The 18,725-nt window shown below is 41.5% G+C and overlaps 1 protein-coding gene across 19 annotated transcripts in view; it reads left to right on the forward strand.

Moving 5' to 3' along the window:
• Positions 1-18,725, forward strand: part of AAK1 (AP2 associated kinase 1) — a 172,568-nt gene that overhangs the window by 125,673 nt on the left and 28,170 nt on the right. For 8 of the 19 annotated variants that reach the window (XM_082744039.1, XM_082744051.1, XM_082744052.1 and 5 more), the window contains 4 exons: positions 4,110-4,342; positions 5,655-5,812; positions 7,695-7,799; positions 12,895-12,990. In XM_082744039.1, coding sequence (XP_082600165.1) covers positions 4,110-4,342; positions 5,655-5,812; positions 7,695-7,799; positions 12,895-12,990 — 592 coding nt within the window. The remainder of the gene's footprint in view (positions 1-4,109; positions 4,343-5,654; positions 5,813-7,694; positions 7,800-12,894; positions 12,991-18,725) is intronic. The other 11 variants (XM_082744050.1, XM_082744056.1, XM_082744054.1 and 8 more) reach the window with 5 other exon arrangements.

Consider the following 18,725-nt stretch of genomic DNA (forward strand, 5'->3'; position numbering starts at 1 on the left):
CCCTGACACCTGATAGGGCTTTACTTATTCTTGGTCTTCGGCAACATGACCTCATCTAAGTCTACCATGTAGCGTCCTTGAGGGGCCTCCTTGCTGGGACCATTTACCATGACCCAATCCTCTGGGCACCAGAGCACCTGAGTACTACAGGAGCCATCTTGTTGGTTGAGAAATTGGGCACGTCCGCTTCTAGATACGGGCTGACTACAGCGTCAGAACTCCTTCCTCCTCTCTTAATTGATCTTTACAGCTTCAGCAACCTCAGGCACAATGTGTTTTGCCTCTACCAAGTGCTCTTAATTCTGTACTCACATATTTCTGAGTGATCGTGAAGAAAATATTCTAGTAATAGGAAAAGGCATCGTATATGTCCAGTCAATAGAGTATCACAGCTACTCTCTCATTCCCAGGGAAGTCCAGCTACTAGACAAATGAAGGAAAAGTAAGAAATCGTCTTCTGAGGATTGATTTCTAATAGAGTTTTGTCACCCATCTTAAACTGGAAAACCATGCTTTCAAAAGGAAGCATTGCTGTAAATAGATTGTCTTCTTTGAGCCTCAGCTTAGTTTGTGTCAGTGTCTTTACACCTCTGTTTCTGAAACAACTCAGTCTTCCCTGCAGGCGTGTGGTAGACAGCCACTTTCTGTATTTTTAAGACGAACTGAAGTTCTTCTTGTTAATGGAGTTTTTTTTTTTTTAAAGATTTTATTTATTTATTTGACAGAGAGAGATTACAAGTAGGCAGAGAGGCAGGCAGAGAGAGAGAGGAGGAAGCAGGCTCCCCGCTGAGCAGAGAGCCCGATGCGGGACTCGATCCCAGGACCCTGAGATCATGACCTGAGCCGAAGGCAGCGGCCCAACCCACTGAGCCACCCAGGCGCCCGTTAATGGAGTTTTTAAAAAAATTATTATAGGGGCGCCTGGGTGGCTCAGTCATTAGGTGTCTGCCTTCGGCTCAGGTCATGATCGCAGGGTTCTGGGATCAAGGGCCCTGCATTGGGCTCCCTGCTCAGCGGGAAACCTGCTTCTCCCTCTCCCACTCCCCCCACTTGCGTTCCCCCTCTCACTGTGTCTCTCTGTCAAATAAGTAAATAAAATCTAAAAATATAAAATTATTATATGATGTAGGCAGTTGAGATTGTAATTATCTAGTTTATTCCCCTCATTTACTGGAACTGGAAACTAGACCCAGGCTAGAAAGGGATTACCCAAGACACACAGACTGATAGCAGAGCTAAGGAAAGAACAAAAGAATCCTGATTTGTGTTTAAGGCTAATAATAACAAGTGATCATCAAGGGGGACAAAATGATCAACAGTAACTGACTACATTTCTTATGATGTTCCCCTCACTGTCCCTCTCTCAGGAATGAATTATAAGCCTTCTCGATGTTCCTTGGCTAAAAACGTACCTTGAGCACTTCGTTCTGGGGTAGTTGGTTGAGGAGATAGAGAAAGAGCAAGGAGCAGAACTTGCTTCTGCCAGGAGTCAGAGAACTTCCCAGATTTTACCCATCCCTTTCTCTGTTGACCCTTGTCAGGACTTAACTAGAGGAGCAAGTGAGTGATTGTAAAGAATACTCTGGGTGCCCCTGGGTGGCTGGGATCGAGCCCCTCATCCATCTGCCTGCTGGGCGGGAAGCCTGCTTCTCCCTCTCCCGCTTCCCCGGCTTGTATTCCCTCTCTTGCTATCTCTCTCTCTCTGTCAAATAAATAAAATCTTTTAAAAAAAGAATACTCTGCAGCCATCCTAAAGTAATGATCCACAAAAGGAAAATGGCAATATGCCATAATGTTTATTATAGACTTATTAGTAACAGCCAAAAGAATTAGAGTAACCTAATTGTTCAAGAAGCCAACTGTGCAGCCACTACAAATCATGGTTATAGCATCTGTACAACAATGTGAAACGGTCATGAGAGAATGTTGAAATTATGGGAAAAGTATGTACTTGAAAGGGACTTAAATAGAAGATTCCAAAAAGATAAAAACAGTTGTATTAGGATAGTGGGATAGAAGTCTGGGTGATTTTTCCCCCCCTTTTGTGTATATTGTTGCATTCCTGGATCTGAGTGTACTCCTTTTATAATTACATATTTTTGTTCTTTAAAATATATGTTTATAAAAAATAAAAAATTAAAAAAAAAACAATCTCTAGCAAGACAGACATCATAGTCTACTTTGATTCTCCCTCCACTATGCTTTGTCTGTTCCCCCCTTCCCCTTCCTAATCCCATCTTTGGAGGAGACATAGATGATGAAGAAAAGAGAGTCCTGAGCAGTAATCAGGAGACGTGGATTCTGTCCCCAGTTGACTCTATGACCTTGAGCGAGCCCTTAACCTCAGGGGGCCTTGGTCTCAGCTCCTCTGAAATGAGGGAGTTGGAATCTGTGCTAAGGTCCCTTTGTCTCTCGTATTCTTAGATTTGAAATGGAAATAAAACTGCCTGCCTGATGGGGCTGTTGTGAGGAGTAGCTGAATGGATTGGGGTGGTTTTGTATTCGTAGATAGCTGTGATAGTGTAAGGTGTCCTCCTGAAGTGTCTGTTCTTCACTATGCTGCCTATGGGGATAGGTAAGAAGAAGGGAAATGTTCTCCAAGTAGTCTGGACTCTTCAAAATAAAGGAACTCAGCAGTGAAGTATATCCTTCTCAAAGCCATGACTGTCTTAGACTCGAGGAAATTAGCTAATCTTGTTCAGTCCATAAAGCCATGGTGGTCTCTGTGGGTACTGGTTCTAGGTTGGCTGTTGAAGGTACACCCCGGGGCCACTGGAAGTTGCGGAACCAGAGCTCTGGTCTTCCCAGAACAGACTGCTTCTCTCTCAGAGATCTGTCAGCTGCTTTTCCCTCTGACCTTAACCTGACTGATGTTAGAGGCTTGTTTTGTGTCATTCAGTTGGTGAGTGCTTGTGTACTCATACGTGCATATAAACCTGCCTCAGTCAAATTCAGAGTCTGCGTCAATAAGGGGACAAAATCTCAGGCTGTCAGCATCCTGACCCAAGTAGCTGGCCCCTCTGGTTTCCCTTCTCTCTCAGGATTACCTGTGATGGCACTGAATGTGAGGGCTGAGCTGCAGCATGGAGGGGCATCTTAGTCTGAAACTAGGGACTGGAGGGAAGGGATAGTTCAATACCTGAGTCTAACATTCTGAATCATTTTGTCTCTGGACTGAAAGAATTAAAGCATTAGGTGGCCTTCTTAGTGCTATTTTTTGTTCATCTTCTTGACGTAGCACGTTGTAGATTGTGTCTGATGCCTGAGGTCTAACCACGTGGCCACAAGGATGTTCCTCTTTGTTTTTCTGTGGTGACAGTTTGTTCTGCCTTCTGAAGAGTCCTTGTGTTACTAGATCAATTATCATCAAGGGCTTTTCAAATTTTTTCTTATTTCTTACTATATTCTCTACCTGGTTCTTCTGTGCCATTTCCAAACTAAAGGTGGGAACAAGTTAATCCCTCTGCTCCAATCCTGTACATTTTCTCAGGGGAGCCACAGAAAGAAAATCTTGTAGACCCACTTAATAGTGAAATAAAAAGCCTTAATAACAAAACAAAAACACTACCATTTATGAATCACAATGGAATTCAAACGTATTCCTACCCAGTAGTTTGAGCTCTGTCAGACTCAGGGATCTCTTGGCAGAAATTATTCAGCTCAAATGTGTTTTAGCTGGAGCTGTGCCTTCATTGGCTTCTGACTGTGGTGGTAGATTGCTTAAAGCATGCTCTTTGGAGGCATTCTGAATGAGTTCCTGCGTGACCCCAGAAGCAGAAAGTGGTCCTGTAGGATACATTCTTGGTTTTTGGAATGAGGACTAGCTTCTGCAGCCTTATGATCTGGGCTGTATTGTGTATAGCTGCTCTCTAGAGGATTGCTGATGAAGATGGAAATTGATGTCTAAGCATCAGATAAATACCATGCTGTCAGTCCCACCGTTAGAGCTCAGATTGTCCAAAACTGCTTTTTTTCTTTCTTGGTGCTCTTGGTAAATTCAGCCACTTGAGTCCCGTGTTAGCTGTCATGTGCCATTTTTTATTATGCTTGTCTGTTTGTTTTTTCTTTCCTGTCTTTTTGAAACACTTGCCATTTCTTTTTTTTCCTAGCAGATTCAAGCCCCAGTAAGACAACAGCCAAAGGTTCAAACAACCCCACCTCCTACCGTCCAGGGGCAGAAACTCGGATCTCTCACTCCTCCCTCATCACCCAAAACCCAGCGTGCTGGGCACAGGCGGATTCTCAGTGACGTGACCCACAGTGCTGTCTTTGGGGTCCCTGCCAGCAAATCCACCCAGCTGCTCCAGGCAGCTGCAGCTGAAGCCAGCCTCAATAAGTCCAAGTATGTGGTGCTTCCCCTTTCTCTTTTTCACTTCTGTGGGCTAGGGCTGCTGTGGGCCACTGCTGTGTAATTCCCTGAATCTGTATGTAGAGGGGCGCGGGTATATATATGTAAAAGGTACGTCTGTGTCTGTGTTCATTCAGAAACTGAATTTGCCTGTAGTGTGTAGACCATACTGATCTTCAGAAATAATTTACTTGCTTTACTATTTCCATTCTCTCATCCATTCCATGTTCCACAGAGTATTTTTTTAAAATCTTAGTCTAACCAACCCTCTCCATGATAAAGATCTTTCCTTGGCTCCCCATTGCCAGTGGGATAATATCTGAACTCATTGGTTAACAGACCAAAGACTGTTGTATCACATTGGTGGATGTGTCATTCTCTGTCTTTGTAGCCACATTGTTCATCCTGTGCCCTTTCCCTGAACTACTGCTCTCCTTGTCCACCTAGGAAATGCTTATTTATTCATCAAGATCGATGTCAGAGGTTCACTTTTCTCTGACCCCTTGGGTGTCATATATAAATTGTCTCAACCTTTTTGGAGATGTATCCCATTATATTATTATTATTTATTTGTATATCCAGCTGACCTAGCCTGCAGATTCCTCCAAGATGAGGACCATGTCTTAACCATTGTAAATCTAGTGATGGGCTCTGTGCCTGAAGTAAAGTAGATTGCAGTGAGTGCTTACTAGGTGAATGCAGTTTTGGACCCTCAGCTTTCTTGGAACCATGGACTCTAAAGTTAAAACTCTTGAAGTCGTTAGTTAAATGCAAACGGCGTCAAGAGAGACTTTAGAAGAAAATTAGGCAATGTTACCCAGAAACACAAGATATTGCTGTCTTTATTTCTCCTTAACTTTGATGGTGACCGCTCACGGCAGCCCTTCATTCTCTGTGTGCTAGATCCTGACAGATGGGAGGCAGCCTGAAAAGGCTTCAGTCCCAGCCAGCCTGGGGGCAGTCATTGTGGATGTTATGGCGGGGGCCACAGGAGGCACAAGCCTCGGAACAGGTTGCTTTGGGATTCTGGATTGTGAAAGGACTGGCAGAGGAGAGACCAAAAATCTAAGCAAGAGGTTAAAGAAGTATGGGAGACAGTGGATCATGAAGGAAAGGGAGACATTTATTTCAGACGGTGATAAAAGTTATCTGTGGAAACTGTCCAGTGGCCATGGAAAGCCCTTTCAGAAAACTATTGCAGAGAAGAATGGTTTGACTCAGAAAACAATTTGATCTCAAAACAAAGAGAAAGTAGATTAACCCTTTTTCAACTCTTTTCATTTCGTGGGGGTGGGAACCTACATAGGTCTGCAACCACCACTCCATCAGGCTCTCCTCGGACCTCCCAGCAAAACGTTTATAATGCTTCAGAAGGTTCTACGTGGAATCCCTTCGATGATGACAATTTCTCCAAACTCACAGCTGAGGAACTGCTGAACAAGGACTTTGCCAAGCTGGGGGAAGGTGAGCAAGGGGTGCCCTGCTGTGATTCTTAAACCCTGACTTTAAAGGAGTATGTGTTTGAAAATGTAGTTAGGTCTTTCCTCCCCTCAAAGTCTTGATCTGAAGTTTAAGTGAAAACTGCTTTGAATGTTTACCAGAGCACTGACATCTTTTCATCCATAGGAACTCCTGGCCTGTTGTGGGTGGTGGTAAGGAGAGTGGGACGCTTTTAGGAAAGATTTGGTGGCATAAACCAGGATGATACTGACCAGCATGGTTGTTCATTGGAGGAGTGTGTTGGTTTTCTTGTCCTGTGTGTGTTTATTGTCCCAGAAGGCTGCAACTGCTTACGCAGGAGAGAGTGTGCCCTCACATGAACTTAGAATCTTTGACTGTGGTCAGAGTTCTGTAGTACTGTTGATGGACTGTGAAGAGGTGATCAAATAGAAGGTACCATTTCTACTCCCAAAAACCCAGAGTCAAGGAGCACTGGTAGGTTAAGTGTCCAACTCTTGATCTCAGTTCAGGTCTTGATCTCAGGGTCATGAGTTCAAGCCCTGCACTGGACGCCTCACTGGGTGTGGAGCCTTCTTAAAACAAAACAAAACAAACAAACAAAAACCCCCCACAGTCTGTTTTGGAAGGTGGGACTTGTATACACAGACACCACACACACACTTTGGAAAACAAAAGCACGCCCTGGGAAAATTCTTCAAAAAGAGTACCTCGGCATTAGACAAGAACACAGGGTAAAGGAATGATCAGAACTGAGTGAATGATATCTTTCTTAACTTTACTCTTTTAACTTATGTTAATCTCTTTTAACTTTATTTCATAGATATCTTTTAAAAATGTATATTACTTTCTTATTTTAAACACAAGATAGGATATAGGATTTAACTCTGACAGACAACTATCTTACCATCAAATTATTTCATTGGTATGTATGCCAGTTATTGTTCTAGAATAAACAAATACGTTTGTGGGTGTTGAAAACGCTAGTATTTTTGCACTTAAGACGCTCCCAGGTATTAAAGTTCTTATGTCTATTTTTCATAATTTCCAGTCTCTCTTCTGCCACGTTAAACTGCTGCCATTGTGCCTATCCCTCGTCACATCTCCTGCTGTTTCCCCCACAACCCCTTCTCATGTGCTCTCCTCAACTTTTTCCAACATGGAAAACAGATTGGCAAACTCAATAGTATTTTATAAAAACAAATAGATTCAAAGTAAGGACTAGAGGCATTCTGCCTGAGTAATGTCCTTGAACTTTTGGGTGTTAGCTCCAGCCATCTCTTTGGTTGCTTTTTTTATTCATTTATTTGAAAAAAAATTTAATTGCGACAAATATACAGGGATGCCTGGGTGGCTTAGTGGGTTAAGCATCTGTCTTACACTCAGGTCATGATCCCTGGGTCCTGGGATCAAGCCCTTTGTTGGGCTTCCTACTGAGCTGGGAGCATGGTTCTCCTTCTTTTTCTGCCCACCCCCCGTCCCACTCATTCTCTCTCTCTCTCTCTCAGATAAATAAATAAAATACTTTTAAAAATTATGATAAGTAAACATAACATAAACATGAACTTTTGAACCATTGTCAAGTGAACAGTTCAGTAGTGTTAACTATACACACATCGTTGGGCACCCAATCTCCGGAACTCCTTCCATCGTGGAAAACCTATGTGCTGTCTTTGATTCTTAAAACTTCTTTCCTTTTCTCAGCTGTTGTCTCAGTTACTGCAGTGATTAGACAAGGGCCTGTGAATGCAGGCTGAGCTATTGCCTTGAGGCAGTAAAACGGATTCCAGTCGAGAAGTCAGTTCAGAAGGTGCCCTCCACCTCCTGCCTGTGTATGTGCATCATGGGGTTCTGCTGGAATGAACTCGGTGGTGTTTTGTCCCTCCAGGCAAACATCCTGAGAAGCTTGGAGGCTCTGCTGAGAGTTTGATCCCAGGCTTTCAACCGACTCAAGGTGATGCTTTTGCCACTCCTTCATTTTCTGCTGGAACCGGTTAGTATAGCCAATACCTGAAACACGGAGCTCACAGTTGTTGCCTCCATAGTTTCCGTCCCACAGATAGCTGTGGCACACCAATGAGCCCCAGATCTTGGTGCTAACGTATATTTTCTCTTATTCAGAAGATTTCCAACATAAAAGGTGGGGAAAAAGAAATACCTAGAATCATTCTGAATCAAAATGACGGAATGACATGTCAATAATATACAGTGTTTATTCTCTCTAATTCATACACATACTTTAAGCAAATATTTCTGAACTTAAGAACATCACTGCTAATCTCTTATAATTGCTTAGATCTTTGGAACAGCTTGAAGAATTCTAATTAGATGTTCTATCCTCTATCCAAGATTTTTCTGAGCCGTTTCTGGGTGTGTGCGTGTGTGTTTACAGGGAGAGAGAGATATCTTTTTAATTTAGACCTTTTTTTAAATTAAAGAAGCAATAGTAAAAAACTAATTTTCCCCTTTATTAATAAAAATGATACATAGTCAACTATATTTCAACTAAAATTTCTTAAAAATGAGAGAAAATTATACATATTTATTACACAAAAGTAATAAAAGTAATAAAATAAATAAAAGTAATAAAAGTAATCTCACAATTAAGAAGTAGCACAGGATTACCATTTGGTGTCTGTTAGTGACATTTAACCTTTTTAGGGTCACATATATCTTCCTGAACGTAATGAAAGTTTACAGATCTTCTCCACGAAAATAAATGACCACGATTTTGCACATAGTTTTTGAACTCAGCTTAAGACCTTGGAGCGCCTGGGTGGCTCAGTGGATTAAGCCGCTGCCTTCAGCTCAGGTCATGATCTCAGGGTTCTGGGATCGAGCCCCACATCAGGCTCTCTGCTTGGCGGGGAGCCTGCTTCCCCCTTTCTCTCTGCCTGACTCTCTGCCTGCTTGTGATCTCTCTCTCTGTCAAATAAATAAATAAAATCTTTAAAAAAAAAAAAAAAGACCTTAATGTACATCTTTATAGTCCTATTTTAAAAACAAATTTTCTTGCTTACTAAGTCTGGCACATTTCCCACGTCATTAAAGAAGTTCTTAAAAGATAAATTATAAAAGATCTGTATTAAATGGCTTCATATGGATTTGTCATAATGTATCTAAGTAACCTCTTTTTTTTAAAACATTAATTTGGTTTCAGTGTTTTCCTGTTAAAATTCCCTCAGCAACCGATATGAGGTTTTGAGTATAAATAATCCTTGTAGATAGGAATTTGATATGCTTCCAAAATTGATCTTTTTAATTTTATTAATTTCTGATTTTAACCTTATATATTTTTTCTTCCTGCCTTCCTTAGATATGTTAGTACTTTTTCTAATGTCATAAATTTATTTCTTATTGGAACTTTGGCTGTCATTATATGATATCCTTTATAGTTTCTTTAAGGTAACCTCTAGATTATTTGTTAAATCAAAGGATACGTGTCTTCGGGGCGCCTGGGTGGCTCAGTGGGTTAAGCCGCTGCCTTTGGCTCAGGTCATGATCTCGGGTCCTGGGATCAAGTCCCACATCGGGTTCTCTGCTCAGCAGGGAGCCTGCTTCCCTCTCTCTCTCTCTCTGCCTGCCTCTCTGTCTGCTTGTGATCTCTCTCTCTCTCTCTCTGTCAAATAAATAAATAAATAAAATCTTAAAAAAAAAAAAAAGAAGATACGTGTCTTCTAAGGCTTTTGGTGCGTATTTCTAAATTGCTATGTCAATACTAAGAGGAACACAGTAAAATTTTAAAAATTTCTTCTTAAAAATGTACTGAAAGTATTTAGAGTTTTTTTGCTACTATAACCATGATTTTCAATCAGCATGAGAATGGGGAGAGAGGCTCATTATAATCTGCTTAGAAGTCTTGCCACAGATATTTCAGTATTCACTTTGCTTCTCTCTTTCATTGCCCACCCCTCCCTGACCTTTGAGGATTACACTGTTGATTAAGAGTGCTTTCTAATAGGTTTGTGTTTCCCTTCTCAGAAAAAACCTGAAATTTTAATCGTATCCTATAAGTCTTCATATAAGTCTTGATATGATAATCTCACTGTTATTAATTTAATTGGATTCGCCAGTGTTAACAGAGGTCCCTACACATTTTCGATACATTCCCAGTTTCAGTACTTATAATTCCTACTTATCACGTGTTTTGTTGTCTATATGGTTTTTTAAGGATTTATTTATTTATTTTATTTATTTATTTGACAGACAGAGATCACAAGTAGGCAGAGAGGCAGGCAGAGATGGGGGGAAGCAGGCTCCCTGCTGAGCAGTGAGCCTGATGTGGGGAATGATCCCAGGGTCCTGGGATCATGGCCTGAGCCGAAGGCAGAGACTTTAAACCCACTAAGCCACCCAGGTGCCCTATTTATTTATTTTAGAGAAAGAGTGAGAGGGGGAGGAGTAAAGGGAGAGAGAGGAAGAGAGCACCTTAAGCAGACTTCACACTGAGCACAGAGCCTGATACAGGGCTCTATCCCGTGAACCTAAGACCAGGACCTGAAAAGAAACCAGGAGTCCATCGCTTCTCAGCTTTTTGGCTAAGATCAAGTGGAAACCAGGAGTCCAACACTCAAATGACTACACTGTCCGCGTGCCCCTGTAACTCTTCTTAAAACAGTTTTTATTTTTGTTTCAGCCTCTTCTCCCCCTTTATGCTTGAGTTATGACAGTGAACATACACTGAGCTCTTGCTACATGCTAATAATATTAACCCACTGGTTAAGTGCTTTTTTATGCATTATCTCAGGTGGTCCGTAAAACCCAGGGGTGCCTGGGTGCTCAGTTGGTTAAGCGTCTGCCTTTGGCTCAGGTCATGACCTCAGGATGCTAGGATGGAGCCCACATTCCCCACTTCCAGCTCCCTGCTCGGCAGGGTGTCTGCTTCTCCCTCTGCCCCTCCCCACCTTGTGCTCACTCTTGTGCTCTTTCTCTCCCCCTCTCTCAAATAAATAAAAAAAAATCTTAAAAACAAAACAAAACACCACCAAAAAACAAAAAACAGCCCTTGAGAGGTTAAGTGACCTGCCGAGGTCACAACTGGAGAACGACAGAATAGAGAGTTGTACCTGAGCAGCCCAACTCAGAAGCTGTAGTCATACCACATCCCAAGAATCTTTGTAAATCAGTGACATGACACTTTTTTGAACATTATAAAACATCTGCAGATTTTTTTTCATCTTATCCAGCCTTTTTTTAAACAGACGTTTGGTATTTTTCCTTCTTTCTTGTTTTGGTATAAACTTTTATGTGTGCAACACTTTTATTTTTTATAAATGAAAGAAAATCACATCCAAATCCCAGAAATTAATATGTCCTCATTTGTATGAAGTGTAGGATAGCTTCATTTTCTAGGAGTTTTCTAATCAAGCTCAGACTGTTCACTGATTTTAAACCTTCTGATCAACCAAGGAAGGAAATAAACAGGAAATGTGGCAGTGAGTCACAGAGGATGACAGAAGGGTTATTTTAAACATTTTATGGTAAAAGCTGCAAAAATGTTGATGAACTATGTCCACATGTTGGAATAGACATTTAAAACTTGACATTGTACCTCTTTATTTTAAATATTTTTTTGTGTAATCATCTTTTGTGTAATTTTGAAAAAATGACTAAAAGCCCAAAGAAACAAGATAAGAGAACTCACAATCCCACCCAGTCAGAGAGGAAAACATTGTCAGCATTTTACAGTATTTATGTCCGTAATTTTATTTCTGTAAAAATGAGTATATCCAGTTTTATGATTCTTTCTTTTCCTTTTAATGTATTTCATTGTGTCTCGTTTGAAAAATATTTTCAAGATTTTAAGAGCAGTGATTTTACCCTTCTCTTCCTCCATCTATCTTTAAAGAAGCTTCATTAAAAACCCACTTTAATAAATAACCTTCTCAAAATGACAAAATTGTAGAGATTGAGAACAAATAAGTGGATTCCCAAGGAGTAGGGACTGGAGTAAGGAGTGGGTACGATTATAAAGGAGAACAACAGGGGTGTTCTTTGGTTTGATGGAACAGTTCTGTGTCATTGTCATGGTGGTGCTTGTGCTAACCTATACATAGGATCTGATTGCAAAGAACTGCACACACACACGTGAGTGCCTGTGAAAACTGGATAAAGTCTAGTTAACAGTATTGTAACAGTGTCAGCGATAACTGTCCTGCAGGGGGAAAAGATCTCACCATGGGGGGGAAGCTGGTCAAAGGTTCCCAGGACTCTATGTAGAGCAGATTGCTGTGATCTCATAATTATTTAAAAATAAAAAGTTTTTTAAAAATCTGTAGAAGGTAAAATGAGATTTCAACTAAAGAACAAATGAGTATTAAAATACAATGTAAAGAATGGGTAAATAGAAAACCGGCAAGCCTGGGTTCTGACCTCAGGTTTGGTGGCCTACCTCTGGCTATCCTCTTAACTTCTGGGCTTCATTTTCTTTTCCATAAAATAAGAAAACTGTGCTAGAGAATCCTAAGACCCCTTCAAGCCCTGATATTCCATGTGTTTAGATTCCTGTACATCAGCAAGTTTGCCAAGTATAGAATCAGTGTCACTGATGTTAGATGTAGTCGAGAAGTTAGGGCTTGCCTAACCTTGCAACAGACAAGACTGCTATTTCTGTTTCTGTCTGTGTCTGTCTGCCTAGCGCTGTAACAGACATTCGGTGATACAGTGACCCCCGGATGGTAGAGGACACACTGAAGCACCTATATGTCTGTGTTCGATAACAGAGCAGACAGTGTTTACGTGCCATAGTGTGTGATACAGACAATAGTTACTATAGGAATTCTGGAAGAGATCACTGCAGGCTTCCGCACAAGGAAGAAGTGGATTCAGGTGTAGGAGTAAACTAGTGTTACCATAGATTGCATCGCTGAGTATGTTGTAGGGACCGGATTGTATCTCTTACACATATTTTGCCATTACACTGGATTATAGTCACTCATCCCTCTTTACGCTGCCTTTGAGTTCAGATTTACTCTATAATTTGAGCTGTTGGGTTACTAGATGCTAAATTCATCTAGATTTACTTGATGTTTTCTGCTTTTCTCTTTTGTTCTCTCCTTGATCCTTTCTTCCCCTCCAACCAACTCCAGCTGAAAAAAGGAAGGGTGGGCAGACTGTGGATTCTAGCCTCCCACTTCTAAGTGTTTCTGATCCTTTCATTCCTCTTCAAGTACCTGACGCACCAGGTAGGTAAATAGAGCTGATCTGAGGTTAAGCAGCTTGATTCTTATGTCCCAGGGTCTCATGAGAGAGGACGTGAATTCCAAGCCCTAGTAATAGGTGCTGTAATATATTTTTTGATTATGAAAACAGCCTGTGTATTAGAGGGAACATTAGTCTAATATGATTATAACATGTTGGGGGACACCTATAAGCATGTGACAGAAGGAACAAAATGCTAATAGTGGTTAGTATGATGATTGGATTACTGCTGATTTCTTGTGCAGTTCCTGTTTTCCTATAATGTGCTTTTATTTTATAAATAAAAGTTAAAGGGAACCTGAGTCTCCTCACTCAGGTTCCCTTCCTGGTACTTGTACTATCTGAAAACCTTCAGGGCTTGACTCTTCATCAGTGAACTGATTTGGACTGTATGAGTTTGAATATGCCTTTAGGCCTCGTATATCTTGTTTTTTAAGTGAGCAGTCTAAAAAAAAGGTAAGAAATTGTTAGTGTGTTCTGATCGAAATAGCTTTTGAAACAATGGTTGGATGCGTTCTCTTCGGGGTTCATGGATGCCAGTGATTTTCTCCTTACTCTCCTTCCCATCCTTTTGGGGGTGGAGTGAGGGAGTGCGATGTGAGACACAGAAGCTACCCTTTCTCTTCTCTATCAGTCCTTTTGAAAAAGCAAATAGATCCAATGCTCTAGAAGCATCTAGCCGCCATTTTGTTCCTGATAGTTTTTCTTTTTCTTTCTTTTTTTTTTTTTTTCCATTCTTAACCCTGCCTATTCTTGGTTTTAAACTAATAGGATCTGTTTGGTTCTTCATCTCTCCCAGAATGTTAAGGTATTTGACTAACTCAAGATGGGAAGTGACTGTGATCCTTGTACCATCTACTTAGTAAGACAGACTGCGGCAGGGGTACCATGATGGTTTTTATTTCTTTAGGCAATTTGTTGACCCTCCTTAGGGGAAGCAAAAACTTGCCTCGATCTGGGAGTATTGCGTAACTTTATAGCTTGCTGGACCTGGATGTAAGTCAGAAATACCTAAGGTCACTGAGGAGTGATTCAGCATTGGATAGTTAAATGAAGGAGAAGAAAGGAATCAAGGAGAGGCCCTTTTCTCTCATGTATCGTTCAGGTATGCCTGGCAGGACCTAGACAAGCCAGTTTTTAGCAGAACGCTGTAAAGGTACAGGCTGCAAACTGGCACCCCTCAGGGTTCTTGCCTTGCTCTTTCCCAGATAGCCCAAGAGCTGTGGAAGCTGGAAGGGTGGCCTCTTGGCACAGGCCAGAAGATGAGGGTCCGCAGGCGAGTGGCTGTCCTCTGCTGCTCTCACAGGTGCCCTTCAGATCAGGGACGAGGAACCAGGCACACTCACCAGGTGGCTCAGGATATCAGCTCCCGATGATAGGGATAAGTTGTGAAGGGTTGTGAAGATGAGCCTGGGAGGCACCAGAGGTAGATGGCGTCATCCTCCCTCCCTGTTGTCATCTTTCCTGTCTCCTGATCGTCCATATTTCTCTCATTCTGGGGATTCCTGTTAAAGTGATACTGGTGTATACTTTAATACCAATTAAGCCATGGTCTCTTGGTTTTAATGGGAAATGTATTAAAATGGAAGATACTAATAGAGAATTTCAGGGGTTTCTTACCTGCTTTATGATCTATCAGGCCAGACTCATCTGAAAACATAAATTAGACATGTCACTCCTTTGTGCCGCAGTGAATTTTCATATCACTGAGCATAAAATCCAGACTTCTTATCATGACCTGAAAGGCCCTAACTAATCTGGTTAGCTCTCTGGCTACCCCTCTAACCTGAGCTCACAGTATTCTATTCTTGAGTCTTTCCTCCAGCAGGTGAGGCTTGTTCCCACCTCAGGGCCTTTGCATTTTCTGGTAACTCTGCCCAGGAAGCTTTCCTCTATCTCTTTTCCTTCTTGTCATCTGACATTTGGGTCTCTGCTTAAATGCTATCTTCTCAGGCCCATTGTGTTCCTACAGCACTCTTAGTCACACTTCCTGGCCTTTTTCTTCAAAGCATTTACTATGACGTTGTAAGTACTTAGTTAATTTTCTGTCTTTTCCCACCAGGATGTCAGTGTCCTGAAGGAAGGACCTTGCTCTCTGATCCAGCATTGCTTTGCCAGTACTAAGAACACTTAGAGTTGGCACTCAATAAATATTTGCAGATTGGATGAATGAGCAAAGTAAAATGTGAGACTGAAAGGCTCACGGTGCCCCCACTGCTCTCCATTTCTGTCTCCCAAATACCAGACAACGGGCTCCATAGCCTTCCCTCCGTGCCCCTGCCAACTCCCAGCCAGGCCTCCCAACCAGTCTTTGAGGACGAGTAAATGAAGGTATAGCCCACAGTATCATGAGGCTGCCAACCCAGAGTGGAAGTAGTAGCTGGGCTTAACAAATCCTTCAGCTCCAACCCTTCCTGGAGACCTCCAGAATTTAGACTGAGCAGGGTGTGTTGCCGCTGTGTCTGACTGTTGCATGTACTGTAACATTCAGCCTATACACCATTCAATTCCATAGCCTCCTTATCCAAGGATGTGGATGGGATAGAGATAGGATTGCCCTACATGCTTCCTGGCCATCTTGAAATGTCTGACTGAAGAAAGGCCCGAGAGTTTAGAGTCTCTGAGACCTCAGCATTGTCTCTGGGACAATGGCCAGTTTGTCTCCCCACCCCCCCCACAACCCACCTCCTGCCCCACTAAAGTACCCCCAGTTTGTCACTACCACTACCACTGTGGGGGCCAGTCCATCTCTTTGGTCCATTTGTTTGTTTGTTTTGCATACATTCTTACCTCCACATTCCACCTTCCTGATTGTGAGTCATGTAAATTTAGTTTCCTGACCGCTATATGCCTTTTAATGACTTTAACATTTTATTTTATGCTTTTAAAATGTTCTCACGGGGGCACCCGTGTGGCTCAGTTGGTTCAGCAACTGCCTTTGGCTCAAGTCATGATCCTGGAGTCCCGGGATCGAGTCCCGCATTGAGCTCCCAGTTCCATGGGGAGTCTGCTTCTCTCTCTGACCTTCTCCCCTCTCATGCTCTCTCTCTCTCTCTTTCAAATAAATTAAAAAAAAAAAAAAAATCTTAAAAAAAAAAAATAAAATGTTCTCACGTGTAATTTCCTTTGATCCTACAAAGAATACTGACTGGTAGGTATATCAAATAGTATCTCATCTTCTTGGGGGGATAGGTGAGGCCCGGGGGCTACTGTGACAGGTACTGCTGTGTACACTCCTTTTTGTGGCCATTGGGCACCCAGCAGCAAAAGTTTTCTTGTCTGGAGATCAGCAAGGCCTTCAACTGGAGAGCTAAATTTGAGGTTTAGGGAAATACAAAAATGGGTTTGAACTTAAAAGACCTACGTTCTACCTGTATAGTAGCTTGGTGATTTTGATCAAATCACTTAAATTCTGTGTTCCCCTAAAAATTGGTGCCATTAAAACCTACCCCATGGAGTGGCCTGTGAAGTTCAGATGAAAGCATTGTATTTGGAATTGCTTTGTAAACTTTAAGTTAGTGTAAAGATAGGAAATGGTGTAATATCTTTGGTTCTGTGTCCTTATTCCCTGTGGGACAGTCCTACTTAACGATAAAGTCTTAGGCAGTGATATTTCCCTCTAACAGAAATTAAACTCGCTCTAGAACCTTTGACCTTTGCACAACCAAGAGCCATTGAAGTAGACTTTCTTGATATAATGATTATTAAACTGTGGGTAAAGGGGACTGAATAATTGAATTTGTTTGGGTTTTCTTAAAGGAGCATTTCTATTATCCAAAGCATCACAAAACAAATTTTCTTAGGAAATCTCTCATATATATATATATGGAATCACAGCTGTGAGCATTTATGTGCTCATAGAGCTGCCAAATGAAGCCTGCCTCTGGTGAGTCGCCAAGTAGTTCACTGATGCCCATGTGCTATGTGTATTCATTTATATTGCCTTCTATTTGTGTCAAAGAACAGATAAACTATAGGTGGTACCAAATTTAAAGCATGGTAGAAGAGAATAGGGAATTCTCCCTGAACATTGGCTGAACAATTTAATCTTTTGGTTTTTTTTTTTTTTTTAATTTTTTATTTATTTATTTATTATTGAAGATTTTATTTATTTATTTGACAGAGAGAGATGACAAGCAGGCAGAGAGGCAGGCAGAGAGAGAGGAGGAAGCAGGCTCCCCGCTGAGCAGAGAGCCCGATGCGGGGCTCGATCCCAGTACCCTGGGATCACGACCCGAGCCGAAGACAGTGGCTTAACCCACTGAGCCACCCAGGCATCCCTGGTTTTTTTTTTAAATGGTAAAATGTATATAACACAAAATTTACCATATTTAAAGTAGCACTGGTACATTCACACTGTTTTTTTGCAACCATTACCATCCATCCACAAAACTTTTTTTATCTTACAAAACCGAAACTCTACCTGTTAAACAGTAAAACTCTCCTTCCTGCAGCTCCTGGCAGCCCCTGTTCTACCCTCTGTCTCTATGAATTTGACTGCTCTGCATACCCTCACGTGGGTGGACTCATATGGTATCTGTCATGTTATCACTGGCTCATTTCACTTAAATTAATGTCCTCATGGTTCATTTATGTTGAAGCCTGTGTCAGAGTTGCCTTCCTTTTTAAGGCTGAGTAATATTCCACTGTATACATAACCACATTTTGTTTATCCATTTACCTGTTGGCCACGTGGGTTGCTTCCATATTTTGGCTCTTGTGAATAATGCTTCAGCAACATGGGTGTGCAAATGTCTCTCCAAGATCCAAGACTTTGGGGGGTTATATATCCAGAAATGGAATTGTTAGATCCTATGGTAATTCTGTTTTTTGTTGAGGAATCATTGTATTATTTTCCATAGCAACTACATCTTTTTACTTTTCCTCTAACAGAGGACAAGAGTTTGAAGGAGAGATTTTCAGAGCAACTCCTTAACGCTGATCTCTCAACATCAATGTTCCACAAGACTAAGCAAGAATGCATTAGTTGCCCCATGAGAGCTGCTTCCTAGAATCAACAGCTTCAAAAAACTGTGCCTCCTGGTTTATGGCACTTCATTGTCTCTCAGAAAGTAGGCAAGAGAAGATGTGTTTTCTTACTGGTTTGTTGTCAAGATAGGCTTTCCTCCCAGAGCTCTTTGCCTGGTGTCTTCCTCACTTCCAGCTGCTGGTTTGGGATATTGAAAAGTCCAAGGTTGAGCACCTTTGTGTCTTTGTTCTGGAAAGTTTCTCTTTCTGCATTCAGTTCCCTGAAATGAAGTTGGGATGGGGAATGGTGGTTGATTTGACTTCCAGCTTGCAGATGTTACAGACAGTTTAGTGTCTGGTTTCTTAAAGATAGGAACTATTTAAAGTGACTAGATTTTAAAAACAGCATCTCTCATCACAAGACTTCAGATAAGATGTAAATTCCCAAAGCCGCAAAGCTGTAGCAACAAGACCATCTCTTTTGATGGGGCTGGCATCAAGCTCTTCCATGTTTGTTAGTCCAAGTTGCTCTACTCCTCATGGTCTTATTCCTGATGAAGTCTGGAATGGTCCTTGAGCGAAGCCTTCCCCTTCTTAACCTATGTAATAAGCAGATACCTATCCTCTCTTTTGATATTTTGAAAGAGAGAAAACTCACAACTTGCAGTATATCCCAGTCTCAAATCAGGAAGCAGTTTTGATTATCTAACCTTAGACAGGTTTACAAAGGATTTATTACCTTCTTGCCTAT

Source organism: Mustela nivalis (assembly GCF_964662115.1).
Source record: "Mustela nivalis genome assembly, chromosome: 8".
NCBI classification, from domain to species: Eukaryota; Metazoa; Chordata; class Mammalia; order Carnivora; family Mustelidae; genus Mustela; species Mustela nivalis.